This window comes from Tetrahymena thermophila (assembly GCF_000189635.1).
Source record: "Tetrahymena thermophila SB210 genomic scaffold scf_8254582, whole genome shotgun sequence".
In the NCBI taxonomy this organism is placed as follows: Eukaryota; Ciliophora; class Oligohymenophorea; order Hymenostomatida; family Tetrahymenidae; genus Tetrahymena; species Tetrahymena thermophila.
The window spans coordinates 943,214-959,478 of NW_002476353.1; the positions used below are offsets into that span (position 1 = coordinate 943,214).

At 24.4% G+C, this 16,265-nt stretch overlaps 3 protein-coding genes across 3 annotated transcripts; 2 read left to right on the forward strand and 1 right to left on the reverse strand. All coding sequences in view use genetic code 6, as the record gives it.

Annotated features, from left to right (window-relative positions):
- Positions 1-423: 423 nt before the first annotated feature.
- Positions 424-1,593, reverse strand: TTHERM_00133410 (hypothetical protein; the record flags this gene model as incomplete). The annotated part of the gene is made up of 1 exon (XM_001019620.1): positions 424-1,593. The coding sequence occupies one exon, from the start codon at positions 1,591-1,593 to the stop codon at positions 424-426; it is 1,170 nt and encodes a 389-aa protein (XP_001019620.1).
- A 2,026-nt stretch (positions 1,594-3,619) lies between these two features.
- Positions 3,620-6,601, forward strand: TTHERM_00133400 (tetratricopeptide repeat protein; the record flags this gene model as incomplete). Its single annotated transcript, XM_001019619.2, has 2 exons — positions 3,620-4,138; positions 4,346-6,601. The coding sequence occupies 2 exons, from the start codon at positions 3,620-3,622 to the stop codon at positions 6,599-6,601; spliced, it is 2,775 nt and encodes a 924-aa protein (XP_001019619.2).
- Positions 6,602-7,636: 1,035 nt separating this feature from the next.
- TTHERM_00133390 (transmembrane protein, putative) lies at positions 7,637-15,940 on the forward strand (the record flags this gene model as incomplete). Its single annotated transcript, XM_001019618.2, has 21 exons — positions 7,637-7,694; positions 7,853-8,105; positions 8,196-8,426; positions 8,483-8,541; positions 8,717-9,138; positions 9,188-9,376; positions 9,440-9,640; positions 9,697-10,067; positions 10,134-10,585; positions 10,652-10,838; positions 10,900-11,067; positions 11,120-11,343; positions 11,391-11,710; positions 11,760-11,859; positions 12,050-12,274; positions 12,328-12,397; positions 12,460-12,793; positions 12,856-13,329; positions 13,386-13,511; positions 13,564-15,198; positions 15,284-15,940. The coding sequence occupies 21 exons, from the start codon at positions 7,637-7,639 to the stop codon at positions 15,938-15,940; spliced, it is 6,756 nt and encodes a 2,251-aa protein (XP_001019618.2).
- Positions 15,941-16,265: the final 325 nt, after the last annotated feature.

Sequence of the window (16,265 nt, forward strand, 5' to 3'; positions counted from 1 at the left end):
TCATTATTTTCTTAATCTGTGAAAAAATTTAACGAATTAAAAAAAAAAAAATATTTTTAAAGTGATTTTAAACATTTTCAAAATAGTAAAGACAAATTAATAAAATAACTGTTTTATTAATTATAAAAAAATATGTTTTTTATTTGTTTTGTTAACGCCCTTACTATATTGAATTTAAGCTTGCTATGAAATCAATGAATTTGAAGCAATCTTGTAAATTTAATAAAGTATTAATCTTTTGAGCATTTAAGAGAGTTTTGAATTAAAAGTTATTTTTATCACACAGTCTTTTTAAAAATAAAGAAATTCCAATAAATCAAGTATTAAGAAATGAGAGAAATAAGAAATAAGAAATATAGAAGAACTTTAATTGAATAATTTAATTTTATAAATATATTTATTTATTTAGTTATTTATTGTAAATCAGTTTTGTGAATAGTTAATTTTTATAAGTTGTTATGAGCATTCATTATATTGACTGCTGTATGAGCTGGTTTCAGAATATTATGAAATAGATTTTGAGTCTTGATTTAATTATTAATTGTTATTATTTTGCATGTTTAATTATCTCTTTTTAACGAGTCTTTCAACAATATCAGAGTCAACTTCTAATAATTTTGATTATTGCCATGTTTTTTTATTTGGGTAGTATTTTTATATAAAATTTTAAGAAGCAGAGGAATAAACATATTCTTGAGCTTGGAATCTTAACTTTTTGTTAATTTCAGAAACTTGGCTAGTAAGGATGCTCTCATTTTAGTAATATTGGATTTCGAGATAAAAGCCATTATTTAAATTTATAGTTTCGCATTCTGCTTGACCATAGATAGCACCAACAGAAGAAATGTTAAATACATACTTGTTCTGGCATGTTGTGTAGTCATTTTAGCTATAAGATTAGTCCAAAAGTCTGAAGTTGATTTCGAAAAAATTTTTTTGATAAAATCTGTCTACAAATGGAGATGCACCGAATCTAATATGAACATACTAGTAGAAATCAGGTGACATTTTCAAAGCACTAAGAGCAGAGTTTGAAATTCCATGTTTTAAAAAAAATTTTTAATTATCCTCAGTCATGTAGTAAAGATTAAACTTGAAAAGATTGTTTGCTCTCTAATTAAGGATCGATTCAGCATTCAAAAAGACTTCCTTCTATATGATGTCAGAAGATTGTGAGAATTCATGCTATATGTCTAAGTTGTCTGAGTTTACATCATTATTAACATCATTTATAAGTCTGTAATAGAGTTAGCTAGCCTTTGTCACCTTAGTGGCGCATACTTCTTACAATTATTCACAAATGAATAAATTAGAGAAATTTTTATTTCTGTTAGAATTTTAAAGATGCAATTCAACAAAGTGCTTTGATTTTTTAGTGCTAACTACATTTAAGAAATGGTTATTAGGATGGATTTTTGGCTTGTAAGTTTACTTGTAAAATTAGAAATAACCTAGATCAATTATAGATTCACCTTTAAGACTTATATTTTATTAGGAATTGGCATTGTTTTTAGATTAAACTTTAAGATCATACTGCTAATAATCAGAGGATGGGATTAAGTTTTGAGTAAATTGGCTTGTAGTGGAACACATTTTATTAAAATGAGATATTATTTGTAATTTAGTTGAATTTTATTATTGTTGATAACTGAGTTGTATTTTAGCTTATTTTAAAATTTTTATTTTTTTTTAATTATATAAGTTTATAATGGTAATCTTCAGAATTTGATTGTATGTTAGTTACAAATAAATCAAACACAGTTGCTAGATTAAATAGATTGATTGTCCCTTGAATGAAACTATTTGTCTTTTATTTTAATTAATATTTTTCTTAATCAAAAGTACTAATTAAATTTGATATTGAATTAATTAAATCTTCAGTGTGTCATTAAAATACCAAGCTGCTACGACAAGAATAAATACTTTAATTTTCATTAAAGATAGATATTTTATCTTAAATTAATTTTAACCTTGAAAGTATACAGCCAAACAAATAAATTTTCATAATAAATATTTATTTTTTTAAGATATTTTAAAATAGTTGTAATTATTATCAATTTTCCAAATAATGAAACATTTCTTAAATCGGATTTTATGGATTATCAAATAAGGAGGACTATATATATTTATTAATTTAAGTAACGCATATACGACTAGATGATCTTATATTAGTAAGTAGATAAATCAAATTAATTATTAATATAGAAAAATTAATTATTTCCTTGTAGGAGATTCTATATTAATTCTTATTTTTTTATTGAAATCTGATATTTTCTTAGTACGACTATTAAAGTATTTGCTTCTATAAAGTATGAAAATAAATGAATAAAATGATTGAATAAAAGATATTATTTTATTCTAAAACTTAAATTAATTAGTGTTTATTCTAAAACGCAAAAGTACTATTGCTTGAATTTCTAATTGATTTATTTTATTCGAAATTAAAAACAGAAATAAACTAAAAACCAAATTAGCAAAGGAGTTATGAAATTTAAAAATATTTGTATAAATATCAATAAACCTAATCAAAAAGCATATTTTTTTTTTAAATACATAAAGAAACATAAAAATATATTTTATTTATATGCTAAAAATATACAAGGTTGAATGTCTCTGAGTAATTTAACAAAATATAATAATAAAAATAAATAAATCTACTTTTTATAAAGCTTCTAATAGACTCAATTAAATTTATTTACTTATTTATCTATCTATCCAATTTATTCATTTACATTTTTAAAAAGATCTTAATTTAATATAGAAAATTATTTTTTAATCTCAAGCAAAGCAACAATTTCTGATTTAGTAATTTTAATTGATTGAAAATAATTTAGTTTTAATGTTATTGATGCAAATATAACTTTTAATATCAAGAAATTTAAATAAATATATTATTTATTACTGGCTTATATTTATAAATAAACTAGTAAAAATAAATATTTAATGTTTTCAGCTAGAGTAAGAGGTAGAAGCTATTATATAAGATCTCTTAGTTTAAAAATATAAATATTGCTAAATTAATGTTTAATACTTATAAAAATACATTATAAGAATTATTTTCAACAAGTCACTTTTCAAGCATTGATAATTTAAAATTTCTATTTCAAATAAATATTTAAATTTTATTATTTGCTTAATTTAAAGGATTTAATTTATCCTTTTTTTTCAACAGAAGATTTAGATATAATCTAATCTATATTGTTTTTTCTATATTGGTAATTAAATAAAATGAATGAATAGCGTTAAGAAAATATTCATGAATTAATTAATACTGCTTTCTGATTTGAAATTAAAGAAAACTTAATTTATTTTTTATATAAAATTCTCTACGTTATTCTTAATAATATAAAATTGCTACTTTTTTAATGGTTGGGACATCAATTATTAATTTAAATTAACTAAAATGAATATATAAAACAAAGGATTTTAATTAAGTAATTTTATTTTAAATACCAAATATAAGTATTACTAAGTTAATGATTTATTATATTATGTATATATGTAGTTGATCGATCAACATTATTGATTGAATCTTCTCAAATTTATCAAAATCAATTAATAGATTAATTAAAGAAATATTCTTTGTAATAGATTCCACTTTTTACTTGACTATTTAATTATGAATAATATACTGACCACACAAGATTCAGGGACTGGGAGTTAGGATATTTAGAAGAGTTAGATATATTATTCTCCATATCCTAGAAAGAGCCTATCTTTAAAAAAGAGTAGTTTTATTAGTGGCTCTTAGCTCAAAAATATGAATTAATCTGCTATTTAATTTACGACTACTAACCCTACTAATGCTACTAAAGATATTTAGCAGAATGAGATAGGCCAGCAAAGAAACTTTAATTTTAAAAAATCTATGACAGAAAAGGTAGTAGAAGAGGCTCTATAGGATTTAAGTGATGCAATACGCTTGAATCAAAGTTTAGTTAGACAGCAATCACTTGTTAATCATAGCACTAGTTTTATTTCTATGAGCGAATAGGATAAAATTTAGCTACGAAAAAACAGAATTTAACACCAGATAAATGGGCTGCTAATATAGCAATATTCGAGGACAGATCCGTTAACAATTAAAATTTATTCAATTAAATCCAAATAGCTTCCATATTTGCTTGAGATAAAGGAAGTAATTATCAAACTTTTTGAATTTGTTTAAAAAATCTATTAATAGCAAAATATCTTGAGCAACTTATTTGAAAGATATTTAGCAATCATAAAAAGTGTTAAGCTGTTAGATACTATTTTAAAGAACAACAAAAATTAAAATATAGTTTTATTTAGTTGTATATTTAAATTTTAATGATGGTTTTTTATTATTTTTTAAATATGATAGATACACGACAACAAGAGATTTTAAGAAGATTAAGAAGTTTTTTTAACCTATGATCATATTAGCAACTATTATTATAATATGAAAATATATATTGTGGAGAAAGGTTCTGATGATGCTATTTTGTTTGCAATAGATAATTCCTTCTTTTTGTTTGAAACAAATTATGAACAAGCAAAAGAAAATAAAATTAAAGTATTTTGTTTAGAAAATGTTGATAGAAATCAATTAAACATTTTCGTATTGCAAAAAACTAGCCCAATATTGAATAATGATAGCGATGAAAATTCTGATAGCAGTGAGGATGAACTTTAAAATGAAAATAATTCTATTTAAAAATAATAATAAAACAAAAGTAATTTAAATTAAAATGAAAATTAAACTGAGCAAAGTAAAAACAAGAATTAACATGGAAAGAAATAAAGGCTTAATATGAGCTATACTCGCATTTAGGAAGAAAAGATACAAAAGACAGTGAAAAAATATATAAAAATTGCAAGGGCATATTCATTTTTGGGATAACCAGAAATGGCAATAAATTATTACAATAGAATTTTTAATAATAAAAATATTAACAAATTTAATGTGAGTGAAGTTGATGCTTTAGAAGAACTCATGTTTTTCCTAGAAGATATGGAGAAAGAAGCTGAAGCTATCAAAAAGGCTGACAGGCTGTTGGAAATATATGCAAAACTTGGAAATATAGAAAAGCTCAAATAAATTATATTCTTTAAAGGCAATTTGTCAATAAAGCTGGGAGATTTCAAAACTGCAGAGAAGGAATATTGTAAATTGCTCGAATACTTAAATTTAGAAGACGGAGATGAAATTTCTTACTTTACTGCTATTGCTTATGGGAAATTAGCAGATATTTAATTTATAATAGCCAATTATGAAAAATGCCTGGAGCTGCTAAATGATAAATATAATACTTTGAAGGATATTTATAGGTAATAAGATTTACCTTAGATTTAAGAAATTAATGATGATGAAGATGAATATTAGCAATTTGAAAGGAATAGCTATGAGTCATAGAAATGTAATTAACAACTCAATGATTCCACGAATAATTATACAAATTAATAATCTGAGGTTAGGGAGGATTATTAAGATTATAATGATTCAGAGTATAAGCGCTTTTAAGTAATAGAAAAAAAATTTCTTTAAATTAAAGAATAAGAGCAAAATAACCAACTGGAAGACGATTATGAAATTGAATATCTTGAAGGTGATGGCAAATCGTAATCAAAAAACTAGGATAACCAAAATACTTAAAATAGGTACATGAGACAATTTGAAGAATTCGAAGAAGAGGAATAAGAATAATTTTCTATATAGTAGAGTGAAGAATCAGATCTTAAATATACAGATATTAAGAATATTGTAGAATAAAAAATGTAATAGCAAAGTGAAATGGAGTAATCTCCAATGCTCAAAAATTCCTAGAAATTGCAATAGAATTAATAAAATACATAAACTTTATTCTATCATTCATGTTAGTAATCGATGATGAATACTGAAATCCTCTCCTTTCACTAAAAAATTCTTAAAGAATTATGGGATTGTTCTATGCAAATTGCTGATGTGTACTTTTAGCAAGAAGATATTCAATTCAGCATAAATTATTATAGCAAAAGTTTGGAATTTGCAGAAAAGCTTTTTGGCAAAGATTCACTTTAGGTTGCTTAATTATACGAAAGCATAGGGCTAGTTTGTTTAGAAAATATGGATTTCGATGAGAGTCTAGATGCATTTTAGAAATCGTTAGCTATCAAATAAAAGATTTGTTGCTAAAATCATCCTTAACTTGCTTTTTCATATTCATATTTGGGATGTCTTTATGCAAAATTTCATATGTATAAATAAGCTAAAGAAGAGTATTAAAAGTCTCTAAGTATTTATCAACATAAATTCAAAAAATTCAAAAAAGAATTATCTGAAACATATAATAATATAGCCAATATACATCTCAATGAGGCAGAAATTGAATTAGCTGTATAATCATATGAAAAAGCACTAGAACTCTTTAACTAGCTCTAGAATGAAATACCAACTTTGCACTTTGCATAGATATATGAGAATCTAGGAATTGCTTATTACTAGCTAGGGTAATTTAAAAAAGCTCAATAGTACTTTTAAGATTCTGAAAATAAATTTTTGATACTATACGATGAGAATCACCACTCTGTTGCAAGAGTTAAAAATTGGTAAAAAACAAATCAAGATAGAATGGAAAATAGTAAAATATAATCTTCATGATAATATTAAACAGGATAATACTTACTTTCAACTAAATCCCTAAATCTAAAATAATTTTCTAAGCTCTTAATTTATAAAATAAAAGGAATAATTAATGATTTTTGTAAAAAAATTTTGTTGTAATAAGCTTTAAAAATCATATAAAATTATTAAATGAAATTCATTTTAAAAATTAAAAAACTTAAAATTGATGGAATAAATATATCTTACAATCTCTCAAAAATTTCAAAGTATACTGTCTAAATTGTTAATAAAAGCATAATATAGACTTTATTTTATGTAAATTAAAGAATTTTTTTTTGAGTGCGAGTCTTTAAAAATTAAATTTTAAGAGTTTAAGATAAGATAAAATAAAATTATAAAATTAATATTAATTGTTTTTTTTTTAAAGTTAAAAGGAGAAAACAATTAAAAAAATTATATGTAATACTTATTTGTATTGTAAAATTTATTCATTATGATAAATGAATATTAAAAATATATTTTTATAATAAAATTCTTATTTTAAATATTAAATATGTTTGAAAAAATAAAATTTTACAAAATTGAATTACCTCTTTGTTATTTTTTATGAGTTAAGAATAGTGTTAAAATAAAAGAATTTATATGTAATAGTTTGTTACACTAAATGAATTAATGTTGATAATAAAATACTAAAATACATTATTTATAAATAATATTCGAATTGATTGATATTTCATGGATTTTAGCTTGATGTTATAGTTGGTGAATTGATGCTTTTATTACCATAGATTTATATTAGGATACATTCCTAATATATCAACGAGATTGATTTTCGAATAATTTATTATATCAATCTTAAACTATTAAAAAGTTTGGTTTTGGTTAATGTAATATTGAAATATTTGTTATCAAATAAAAATTAGAAAATAAACTCAAAATTTAAATATAGTAATTAATAGGTTAATCAGTCAATATATTATTAAAGTTCAAAGCTAGTTATTTAGTTAGTGAGTTAGTTAGTTAGTTAGTTAGTTATTCGAGATAAATAGCAAATAAGTTTACAAACGCAAAATGATATTTACTCTTATTTTTATGAGAATAATATTTCTCATATAGCTTATAAAGATTGGTATTCATTTATTATTTTTTACTTTAAATATTTTGCTTCACTTTTCTAAAATTTACATCAGGATGTTAAAATATTTTTTATCTAATAATAATTAAATAATTTATAGAAATACCGTTTACTATTATATTAAGCTACTTATTTTATTGTTTAATGATTAGGTAATAGTTAGCAATGGCAATTAGTTAAATAGTTTTGCATGAATACTAATACAGATACTGATTGTCAAATATCTGCTTCACCTTTTCAAGCAAATACAGATTTTACATCATAATAGTGTGGGGCTCATTATGTGCTTGAAAGTATTAGCTCTAGCACAACTTTAAATGCTAATATCGATATTAAGGATGCTGGTGGCAATAAATTGACACATTTTTAAATTAGAATAAGCTTTAATTATTTTTAAATAGATGCGTAAATTCATTATAGATATTTTTTAAATAAATTTTCATAATTTTTTGAAATTTAATTAAAGTATGTTCTACATTCTTTTTTAAAAATTAGTCATTGGCAAGGAGGATTTATACAAATTGTTTTAGGAGGCAATATATATAAAACACCACCTTTTAATTCATCTTTAGGTGGTAGTCTAATTTGTGGAAACCCCGATTAAAGAGATAATTAAGGATTTTTTACTCAAGATATCACTCACAGTGATGATACTTTAGATTTATAAATTATGGATCTAATTGATATCCCAAATTCTGGATTTACTGGAATTTGGGCCATTTAAAAGTATTTTGAAATATTGAAAATGCTGATCTATTAACTAAAATTTTAATAATTAACAGTTTGGAAATTTATGCTTTTACCTGCAGTCCATTTTGCCTTTAATGCCAAACTGCTACAAGTAAGACTTATTTTATGAATAACCAACCTATAGATAATCTATCTAAGATATTAATTAAAATATAATAAATTAATTTGGATTACTTTATATTTTTGATACACTTAACTTACTTAACTTTTTTTCTCTTATGTAACTAATACAAATAAATTATCTTTTAAATTCAAATTAAAAATAGCCTGCTAATCATGTCAGCCTAATATGTAATTGACATCTACAGGATTATGCATTTGTAATTCTAATTATTATTTTGATAATGCAACAAATATGTGTTAACCATGTGATGCTTCTTGTGCAACATGTGTTGAAAAACATGATAAATGCCTAACTTGCCCTATAACTAGTTATTTTTGGTAAAATTAATGCCTAAGTAACTGTGCTAACAATTAATATTCTACAGGGAATATATGCTATCCTTGTGATGCTACTTGTGATACTTGTGTAGGCCCATCGCCTTCATAATGTAAAACGTGTTCTGGTGCTTTATATCTAGAAAGTGGGAGTTGTGTACCCTCGTGCAGTTCATATTTTTACCAAACTGCAACTGGCAACAAATGCTTACCATGCTTTAGTAATCTTTCAAATGATAACAACCCCTAAGTAAAATTCTTTTTATTTTTATAAATTCATTAAGTTTAATATTTTATAGAGATGCTTTAGATGCTTAGGAGGTTCTTCCACTGATTGTACTAAGTGTGCAAATTAGACGTTTTTATAATTAGTTAATTAATCTGACCCTACAGGTACTTGCTAAAACTAATGTAATACTTCTTATTATCAAAGATAATCTGATAATACTTGTTAACCTTGTGATGTTTCTTGTACTGCATGCTAAGATGTAAATTTTTAAATTATGAATTTTTTAATTTTCATATTAATAAACATATAAAATAAACAAAAGAATTCATTAAATTGCTAAAGCTGTGCTCTAGGATGGTTTTTAAAGGGAAATACTTGTGTTCGAACTTGTGGTGATCCATATTATTAAAAAGATGGAAAGTGTATTAAGTGTGATATAAAATGCTAAAAATGCTCTCTTGTAGGTATTTCAGAGTTTTGTGACCTATGCTAAAATGGATATAAAAGAAACGATGATGGAACTGTAACTAGAATTAAAAAATTGATTTTTCTAATATAATGATTTATTTTTCTAAATAGTGCTAAAATTTATGTGCAAAATCTAATCAATATTCAGATAATCTTGGAATTTGTAAAGATTGTGATAGCTCATGTGCTAGATGTACAGGGCCATCTAATATAGAATGTACTCAATGCAACCCCTCAACTTTTCTTGAAGACAACTAATGTAAACATTCTTGTGATCATATAAACCATTGGCCAAATCCTAATAATAATAATTGTGATCCTTGCGATACAACTTGCAGAAGTTGCAGCGGAGGAACCAGTGATAAATGTTTAACTTGTGATGGTTCTTCAGGAAATGATAGATACTTACTTATCGTTGGAGGAGCTTCTGAGTGCGTTTTATCATGCCCACATTTTTCTATGTATATGGATAAAACAGATCCGTAAAAAAAATTAATTTTTTAATATCAATTTATTTTAATTTTTATTTAATTATTTCATATATTTAGAAATAATTTTCAGTGTAAAAATTGCGATAGTACTTGTCTCGCTTGTGGTAAATATGATTCTACATTTTGTACTGCTTGTTTTTGTAGCCCTGCTTTAAATATGACTAATTAATGGTGTGAGCAAAATTAAAATTAAGCAATGAGGTTTTTTCACAATAATAAATGCTTGGCAGTATGTCCAATAGAAGGTGGAGTATAACTTTATGGAAACAGGAAAACGATGACTTGTAATCCATCATGCGAACCTGGATATTATCCAAGTAGTTCAACTTTTGAATGCACAAAATGCGATCCTAGCTGCACTCTTTGTACAGGACCAAATCCATCAACAGATTGCTAAGCCTGTGCATCTGGCTTTTTCAAAAGTACCACAGTAAATGGATGTTTTACTTACTGTTCCTCTACAGAGTATAAAGATAGTCCAACTAATTCTTGTATTCCTTGTAATCCAGGTAAAAATAATTACTCTTTTTTGGTTTTTAGAATTTTTACTTAAAATAAAATTGCTAATTTAAAAGCTTGCTAAGAATGCACTGGCCCTAATCCAAACTAATGCCTTACTTGTAAACCGACAGATTATTAATTAAATACAATTTGCTATCATTAATGTCCTAAACCATATTGGGGGCGATCAGTGGAAGGAGTATTAACTTGTTTAAGTAATTGCTACCCAGGAGAATATGGGGATTATTATGATCCATTCAGGTTAAAAGAAATTAATTACTTTTTTTAAAAGATCTCATTTTTTAATATTAAATTTGAATAGGAGTTGCAAGTAATGTAATAGTTAATGTTAATCGTGTTATGGAGGTTAAAATAGTCAATGTTATACCTGCAGTAGCTCTTACTTTTTGTTATTTACTACTTGTGATAAATGTCCTATTAGCTATTATGGAGATACTAATAGTAGATAGTGTGTTTAATGTCACCAGACGTAAATTTATTTCTTTTTAAAAATATTTAAAATAGTAATTATTTTTAACTAGTTGTTAAAGTTGCTAAGGATAATCAGATAAAGATTGTATTTCGTGTTAAATTGGAAGATTCCTTTTAAATCATATTTGTTATGCTTAATGTCCTAGCGGTACATACTCTGATTCGATTTCATAAACATGTGTAAAATAATGTCCTAAGATAAATTAATATCAAGATGATATTGATAATACTTGTAGTTATTGCCACCCAAATTGTAAAACATGCACTGGCCCAAGTAATATTTTTTTAACTTTAATGAATATTAAATGAACATCAAACAAGCATAAAACTAATGTTAAACATGCGAAACGGGCTTCTATAAAAACGGAACTTCCTGTCTAAGTATTTGTCCTCCTGGTTATTATTAAGATTCAGTTAATTTTGTTTGCCTAAAATGCAATGGAGAGTGTGATACATGCTATGGTCCAGATAAAAATTAGTGTTAATCTTGCAAACTTCCAAGAATATTCTATCTTAACTAATGTATCACATAATGTCCAACTGGGTTTTTTATGCACCCAACGTCAAATAGTTGTGTTACTGTTTGCCCTAAATCGTACTACCCAGATACAAATTCCGCTCAGTGCCTTCCTTGCCATAATGTAAGAAACATAATAAATTATTTATTTAATCATTTATATAAATAAAAAGTTTTGCAGTACTTGCTTTGGAAGTGGAAATACTAAATGTAATACCTGTAAAACACCTTATCTTTATAACAACAATATTTGCTCAGAATCATGCCTACCAGGTATTAATAAATATTTTATAAATAAACATAAAATAATGTAATTTAACATTAATCAATGCTAAAAAAATTTTTCATTAAAACTTTCAGGATATTTTTTATTTAAAAATTTTTTTAATTGAAAGCATAATCAATAATTAATTAATTAGTCACAAATTATAATATATTTATAATTTATATCAACATTTTTTAGGCTCTTATCCAAATGGTTAGGGTAGCTGCAGCGATTGTGATAAATCATGCTAAACTTGCTTTGGATCTACAAGTTAGAGTTGTATCACATGTAGAAGCGGCTATTTTAAATCTGGAGACACCTAATGTGTCTCAGACTGCTAAGATGGGTATGTGATAGATTAAAGTCTTTAAAAATGTGTAACATGTCCAAGCTCTACGTATTATGAAAACAAAGAGTGCAAATGTATTATCTTTAACATATTTTAATTATATGATAAACTTTTTTTCAAATAATAGAATGCCATCCAACTTGTTTAAGCTGTTTAGGACCTGCCGAAAATTAGTGCATTAAATGCATAGAATCTAGGTAAAGCAAACATTTTAAAAATTATTATACTTATTTATTAAATCACATAACAATAATAAAAGAGGAGTTGACAACTCTTAAAATCCAATTCATGGAATTTGTGAGTGTGCTCCAGGATATTTAGAAGTAAATTAAGTAAATTGCTAAAATAGTAGTGGTACTTCTGCATAGACAACTGCTATGACTTCATAAGTTGGATTTTATATTGGTGAAAGTGTAGGCATGATAGATTATATAGTTGGGTTAGGGCCATTTTATTTTTTCAATTTAATGGATTTTTGCTAATTTATAAGTTATTTCTAGTATATTAATATAAAATATCCACTTAATGTGAAAGATTTACTAGAAAAGCTATATCTGTCTCACTTTACATCAATTTTAGAATCTAATTAATAAGTAATACTAAATAACTTTGTTTGTTTCTGCTATTTTATTTAAAATAAATTAAAAATCTAAAGGTTACCGCAAATAAGAGATTGCTTAGCTCAGGAATTATAGAATATGATAATCCTCAATTGAAATTTAGCATTAACAATAGAATTTATCCTTTGAGAATCGTTTTTCTTCCATTAATACTTTTAAATTTTTGTGTTTGGATATTTATGGGTTTTATATCTTTCCTTGGATAGTATCTTAAAACAAATAATAACAAGAGATTTTTGATAGAAAAGATTAAAAGCTATACTAATTATTCTTTAGGCTTACAGATCTTTATTAGGACATTTATGGAATTGATGCTGTTTTTATTTTTATAAGCTAAAATGAATATTTGGGACTCCATGGATATATTTACTATAATTGTTGTTGCTTCCTATGTGTTGGTTCTAATAGGATTTATAGCAAAGCAATCTTTTAAAGATTCAAAAACTTAGTAGGTATTCGATGAAAAAGCTGTTGATGTAAATGTTTAAAAGAGCATTTAATCTTATCCTGTAATTTATTTTAAATATTTTTCTTAAAACTAAAAAATGAATGAATTAACTAAAAGGTCAGATGCTTATTTGAGGATAAGAAAGAAGATATTTTTTCCAAAAATTTTGTATTGTCACAATTAATTTTTAAAGTTATCTTCACAGCCATAATTGTTTTTATCTTAGGAAATCCTGAAATTTAGGTAAGTATTTTTAAAAAAATCAATATTTTAATTGTTCAAAATATTGTATTAGGCTTTGGGAATAATTGTAGCAAAGTTTGTTTTCTTTGGATTTTATTTATTAGTAAGACCTTATAAATAAATGCTTGATAATATTGTCTTTCTTCTTACTGAATTATTCATGCTTGGTGTTGCATTTTCAGTTTTCATGCTGATCAAATATTCCAACAGCAGTAACTCTCAAAATTTTGGCTGGGCTTTACTAGTGCTTATTCTTTTAGCAGTGCTTTTGAATCTTGTTGCATCAATTCTTCAATTTTTGGTTTTTGTTTTAAGAAAGTTTTGTGTGTCTGCCATTAAAAAAAGAAGAGTTGTAGATGAACTAGGTGTAGAGAGAGAAGAAGAAGAACTCTCATCAGATGTTTAATATATCACTGAAAATAGCAATAAATAAAAATCAAAAAAATAAATTCAAGTCGACATTTCGAGTTAGTATTAGGACTAGATTCAGAAAGACTATATTTTTAATTTTAACAATTCTGGTTTAGATTAAATAGTTACAAGAATAAATAATTCCAATATTATAAATAATTAGAGTATCATTTAAAGATAAAATGTTTAAACTACAGTAAACTTTACAGAGTAAGATGAGCTATTTAAGAAGCCAAGAGCAAGAAATATTAATATCGAAAATGATTCACCAAAAATATAGTAAAATAATATACAGGACTAAGAAAATACAGAATAAAAAGAAATAAGAAGAAGCTAGTAAATATAAAAACCTTTAGTACATAATATAGCAATGATATAAAACTAGCTAGATAGAGTTATAAAAATAGATAAGTTGCAGGTATATGACGAATCAGAAATAGAATAGAGTTTAAATAAAAAGTAAAGTGAATAAATTGACTACCAATAAATTAACCTTGATTAAAACGATTTGAGAAATAGTGCTAATTCTTCTTTAGTCAAATGGAGAGATAACAACTAAAGTGGAATAATGTCTGACAGAAACTAATTAGTCGATGATTTACAAATTCAATCAAGAGTTAGAAAATTTATAGATGAAAATGAATAACATCAAAATAAATAATTCTAAACTCCTATTCACGAAATGAGGGATTATAGGGAAGAATAACTAAAATTATAAATGGATTATCAAGATAATTAAATGTTATAAAATTATAGAGATGGATTAGGATATTATGATTTCCCATAAAGCTATGCCCAAGGAATAAACTAAAAACCATAAATGAAAAATCCTTACAGTAATAGATATAATTAGCCAGAGTAAAATGTATAAGGATAAGGATAGAGCTAAAATAATTTTAACATAAAAAAGTTGAAAGCTTTACCTGGAATTGTTAAAAATGAATTCATTAATTCTTAAGAAACACCAATCATTTTAAACAATAACATAGCACAGTAGTTGCCTACAACAAACTCATATATAGTACCTCAATTTGGATAGAAAGATGAGAATGATAATTAAAATTATATAGATTAATACTAAGGATAAACATATATGAATTAGTTGTAAGAATAAAAAGGATAGTAAATTTAAACTGAGTAGTAGTTCTCGGAATAACAACATAATAATGGTCAAAGCTTCTTATAAAACTTGTTACAAAAGAAAGTAAAAAATAAGCTTTAAATAAGTGATAAAAATAAAGATTTGAATGCAAACAATTTAAAGAACTTTAACCAAGTATCATTTTAAATTTATAAAATTATTGTTATTTTTTGTATTAATAAAGGATCAATCAATAAAAATTATTTAATTAATAAATTAGGATAATATTAGGAAGAATAGCAATTAAAACTTTACTACTAAAGATAATTTCGAAGATATAAGAGATAACTTATCTATATAATAGTATAATTTTAATACTAACTAAGGTGAAAACACTATAGGTTAAGACTTTGGCATGACTAATTATTAATCACATAAAAATTCTGTTTTCATTAAATAATAAAACTAAATAAATGAGTAGAATGGGTAAGTCATAAATTTGGACAATTAAAATTACGAGCATGAAGAAGATTTCAATATGCCATAAAATTTGTAAAAGAGTGACAACTAAAACATTCAGTTAAAACTCTCTCAAATTGCAAAGGAATCTTCAATCAAAAACTCATAAATAAATAACCACAAAAGATTAGACAATAAAATACAAAAACCCCAAACTCTTAAAGAAGAGTTAAATATGAGCTAAGGAAAGTCTATCCTAAATCAAAATACAAGCTTGTTATAAGAATTTTAAAAATTGCAGGAATAAAAAACTAAAGTTAGAGAATCGTAGTTGAACATTCAAAATGCAAATACCCAGCAGAACTTTTACCTAGATAGAAGCTAAACATCTTAGAGTCAAAGAAAGACAAAAACTAAAATCAAGAAAATATAACCATCTCATATTGTTTCCTTTTAAAGGTAGTAACCAAATTATTGAAAATCAATTTATATATTTTCTCAATTTTTGTTTATTTACATTACATGTCTTATTCATAAAATTAGCTGAGAAATATTTTTTAATATATATAATAAATTTTTTTCGATTCAATAATATCTTAATATTTTTTCTTTACAAATTATAATTGGCAATATAGATTAAACTATAAAAAAATTCTTTGTTTACTCTGGTAAATATTAAAATAAGATTCTCAATCATTAAAACTGTTAAAAATACTTGATATTTTAATCAAGGCTATTCAATTTCTTGAGTAAGAAAAAAAGGAAATAAGCTGTTAAAAATATAAATTAAAATTTTTCAATCA